General features: G+C 53.9%; 1 protein-coding gene across 1 annotated transcript; it reads right to left on the bottom strand.

Annotated features, from left to right (window-relative positions):
- Nucleotides 1-923: 923 nt before the first annotated feature.
- LOC123095000 (LOB domain-containing protein 30) lies at nucleotides 924-3,316 on the bottom strand. The gene is made up of 2 exons (XM_044516838.1): nucleotides 2,563-3,316; nucleotides 924-1,773 (listed from the first exon to the last, which is right to left on the bottom strand). The coding sequence occupies exons 1-2, from the start codon at nucleotides 2,932-2,934 to the stop codon at nucleotides 1,357-1,359; spliced, it is 789 nt and encodes a 262-aa protein (XP_044372773.1). The 5' UTR covers nucleotides 2,935-3,316; the 3' UTR covers nucleotides 924-1,356.
- Nucleotides 3,317-4,707: the final 1,391 nt, after the last annotated feature.

Raw genomic sequence — 4,707 nt, 5'->3', positions numbered from 1 at the left:
GGTGCGGCGGGAGTAGAGGCTGCGGCGGCGGCGAGTGCTAGGCGCGGCGGCGGCGGCAGGAGGAGTGGGCGCGGCGGCGGCTAGGGCTAGGCGCGGCGGCGGCGGCAGGAGGAGTTGGCGCGGCGGCGGCTAGGGCTAGGCGCGGCGGCGACGGGTTGCGGAAGCGATAGGATCACGGTAAAACTGATATCATGTAGAAGATTATAGGATGCAACTCAATTGTATTGCATCGGAGTCTGTTACATTATATACAAGAGGTGTCTTGCGTGACAAGCCAACTAACTCTACAATATCTCTAGAGATCAATCTATACAAGGCTAGAGATAAGAGGAGAATCAGTCGGAAATAAATACAAGGATATCACGTTTCAACAGTTAAGAATCATGATCCATGTTTAAATTGATTTGCTCAAATTTCACTTTCCAACCGACACCACGATACGGGGGGCATGGCATACGTATACCTAGATGCAACAGCGGCGGACAACACATAACAATGGTCATAGTCAAAGCAGGCTGGATCGATCCATCCCTGACAAACAGACTGACCAAAACCATATTCCTTTTCCCTCTCATCTACTCAAGCGTGGGCCCGATCATGTAGCCACATGTCCCCTATCCAGAGAGCTGATGAGCTGTTCATAACTCCACGCGGGAAGTGACTTCAGAGCACTGTTGCGTCACAGCACCGCCGCTGGCCGTCGCAACAACAAATAAACAAATACACGAGCGATCGATAGTGAGTGCCCGACTTGTCTCTCACTCGTTCGAAAATAAAAATAAAATGAACTCACAGTCGAGTCGATCTGAAGCTGCAAAACCAATTTAGAGAAGGCCATAAATGCGTCGAAACAGCTGCTAGAATTAAGCATCGCCGGCCAGCGTGATCAACAGCGAGAGGGATGTGTATGGTAGCCAGGAATAGAAGCTTCTTAAAAATCTTGCAATTAATGGAACGTCCGGCCGGTGGCCCAAAGTAACACTGCTAGCCATGTCAAACTACTACCCTTCTACTGACTACGGACCCGATCGATCCATGGACGGAGCGATCGTCCTCTGTTGGAGGAAAAGCCAAATCAAATGTAGAATATGGAGCAAGTGGGGCGTCCTTGCACCCCTGGTTAACAACAAGGTGGATACGCGAAAACCGGCCAATGCTTCTCTTCTACCTACTCGAACCACGCTGCTCGCCATCATCCCTCCGTCACCAATCCCAATAATCCCTCTCGTTGTTGCCGCGCGCCAACTCTTCTGCTGCCATGTCACCTGCGATCACGAACTCGATCTCTTTGCACGGTTGCGCCTTGATCGCTCTCTGGCCATGGACCACGCGCGCGGCTTGGAGGGAGGATTGAGATCATCTTGGATGCGGCGGCGGTGGTGGCTGCAGCTCGGGCTTCACGCCGGACCGGCCGTGGCGGTCCAGGAGCTCCCGTGCCAGCGTCTGCAGCTCACCGCTGCCGCTGCCGCTGGCCGCTGATCCCTCCGCCATGCTGGAGCCGCCCCTGTGCGCCATGGCGCCGTATGACGGATGCTGGCGGAGCTGGTGCTGGTGATGCTGCTGGACCGCCCACTGCGGTTGCGCCGGCGGTTCGAAGAGCGCGGACAGGTCGATGGTGGTCGGAATGTTGGTCGTGGACGGCAGGTCCGAGATGGAGAACTGGGCCGGCATCGCCATCGGCATTTGCGGCGCGGCCGGCAGCGGCGGCGACGGCAGCTCCAGGGTGGCCAGGTGGGTCTGCAGGTAGGTCAGCTCGGCCTGGAGATTCACCACCTGGAGAATGGTAGCACGACATGACACATACATACATTCATGCATTAGTACAAGCTTCAAACCAGTCACACCATTATGCTCCTACACATGAACAGATAGAACCACATGCATGCATGCAACGACATGATTTGCAACGAAGATCAAAAGATTTGCACTAGAAACAAAAGAGAAGGGGCGGTTAGAACTTCCAGAACTAGAGATCGGTGCTAGGGCTTTCTTTTCATGGGGTTCAGATCGAGAACCAAGGACTCCTTGGCCTGTTCAAACCCCAGAGACCGAGACGGGGTACTAACATATATGCGCGCGTGGGCATGGACGTGGCGTGACGGGCGTGTGTACGATCTGCGGGTGGGCAGGATCGGACGGCCCCGCGGACGCGACGGATGAGACGTCGTGCGCGCGCGCATATCATTCATCGCAGAGTCCAGCTGGGGAAGCAGTCTCCCGGTTTAGCGCTTGGCGTGCCCCTTTTCGCACTGCCGTTGCTTGGCTTCGCCGTGTTAATTTCCTCCCAAAGTAGACTTACCTTTCTTCTCCAGAAAGAAGAAACGCGGCCTACTCGCGCCGCCGGAATACTACCCTCCCCGGAAAAGATCCAGATCCATACGCATGGCATGCAGCCAGCAAGCTGGCGATTCGAGGCGGCGCTAGCTGTGCTGTGCTGTGCTGTGCATGGCGCCTACTGGGTTTTCCCCTCCCATAATCCAAAGAGGCATGCAGGATGATCGATCAACATGGAGATTTAACTCGATCCATGGGTATATGATGGATGGATGGATGCATGTATACCTGCTGCTGGAGCACGAAGATGTGGGCGACGCAGCCGTAAACGGGGTCGCGGAGGCGGGCCTGGGCCTCGTAGCAGATGGTGACGACGGCGTCGAGGCGCTTGTGCGCGGGGATCTGGAGGAGCAGCTTGGACACGTTGCTGGCGCCGAACACCTTGTGCACCGCCGCGAAGTGCGCCGCGCCTTGCTCCGAGTCGAAGTAGGGCGCGAAGATGCACTCGCTCACGCACTTGCGCCGGAGGAACTTGCACGCGCCGCACGGCCCGCCGCCGCCGCCACCAAGGCCCCCTCCTCCTACCCCTCCGCTGCCGCTGCCGCTCCCGCTCGGCCCGCCGCAGCCGCCAAGCGTGCTGCTGCCGCCGCCCGAGCTCATTGCTGTGCTAGATCGATCGGTCGCGAGAGCTTTTAATCGGCCCTCTCCCCTTATATCTGCTGCTCCTCTAGGCACTTGCTAGTTATAGGATAAAACAAGTGCCCTCGCTCGCCGGTGTTGGTAAGTATGGAGAGAGATAGAGAGAGAGAGAGAGAGAGAGAGAGAGGGCGAGAGGAGAAGAGGGTCGAATGGGGAGGGAGGCAGGCTGCCAATATAGTAGACGCGGAGGGGGGAGGGGCAAACGCGTAATATATGGAAATCCCTGCCTCCTTTTGGTGTTTGTCCTATTGGTGGAAGGTCATGGGGGGTTACAGTTCCACCCCGATTTTCTTTTTTTCGGTTTCTCTCTCATGCATATCTCATATACGCACACTTTCCCTACTCGTCCTACTGCTGGACTAACATATATGTGTATGTGTATGTGTAGTTTTTGTTTTTGTGGTATTGATGAGACTTTAAAGCCACGGCATGGAAGCCTAGCGATCGAGCAGCAGCTGGTACCACTCTTTCCCTCTCTACACACTTCTCTTTCTGCTCTTTCGCTCTCTTAAGGGCTAGAAGATTGCGTGAAGCAAACATGCTGCATATGTATGCGAGAGAGGGGCGAGCCAAAGAGGGAACCGCACCACAGTCCCCCTCTCGCCCAAATTTGCACCCAACGGTGCATCTATCCGTCACACAAACACACATGCACTCACTCACATACACTCCTATGTTGGTTCGTACAGATGGAAAAAAAGTCTCTCCCGAATTAATTGTCTCAAACATCCACTGCACGATCGATCGCCCGGCTGGCTCCTCTCCTGAGGGGTCTCTCTCAAGCACATTCCACCACCGCTACAGTGGACGCTAGTTCGAGATGGATGCATCAGTGCATAGTCTCCCCACGTGAGCCTAACATGACATTCTTCCCCTCCATACGCTACGTATTGCGCGCTGCCCCTTTTGTTTATGGGTAGGTGATCGATCGGGCTACTTAGCTATGGCTACTGACTGCACTTCACTTGCCATCGGCTCGTAGCCGCGGCCGGCTTGACGTTGCGGTCAAAGACTTTTCACTTCATGCACGATCGATATCGGAGGCGGCACCACGCACCGCGCACTGTGCATGCATTCAGCATTACCCATGTCTACATCTGGCTACGTCTGTCTATATATGTAGCGTGACCAGTGATCTGATCGTTCGACCGAGGCTCGGCTCGATCGGGAAAGCAGCGCATATGCATTTGGATTTGGATTAGTTTTTCTTCTTTCCCTTTCCGAAGAACAGCGACGGATCAATCGATTTTTGGATAACCTACTTACTCTGCACCGGGAATGATCGGGCATGGCGAGTGAGTGATGATTACATGAACTTTGAAACCGATGGACGGTTAGATTAACGTAAAAGTCCAGCTATATATTAGTACTCATTTCTTTTTCTTTTTTGAGTTGAAGATATATATTACTCATATGTGTGTAGTGGTACAATAACAATTACATGCATGTCCAGAAAGAAAGTGCGCGCTCAAGTTACGATCGATGTGCCGTGTACGTGTCCTCGATCAGTGCGCCACAAGTATGTAAGTGCATACGTACGTACGTACGCATAACTGTACGTACAAAAACAACCGTCCTTCCTATCCTAATCAATACCACGCGCTTTTGGGGCTTTATTATTATCATGCATCATCATCATCCGTTTTGTTTCTTTGGAAGGCATCGATTAATCGTCCGTTACAAGATGTTTAACCAAAAACGGACAAGCGCCATTCCGGTGGCGGCCCCGCGTCA

This window comes from Triticum aestivum, chromosome 4B (assembly GCF_018294505.1).
Source record: "Triticum aestivum cultivar Chinese Spring chromosome 4B, IWGSC CS RefSeq v2.1, whole genome shotgun sequence".
NCBI classification, from domain to species: domain Eukaryota; kingdom Viridiplantae; phylum Streptophyta; class Magnoliopsida; order Poales; family Poaceae; genus Triticum; species Triticum aestivum.
The sequence above is the reverse complement of the archived record's forward strand: the minus strand, read 5'-3'. Positions and strand labels throughout refer to the sequence as shown.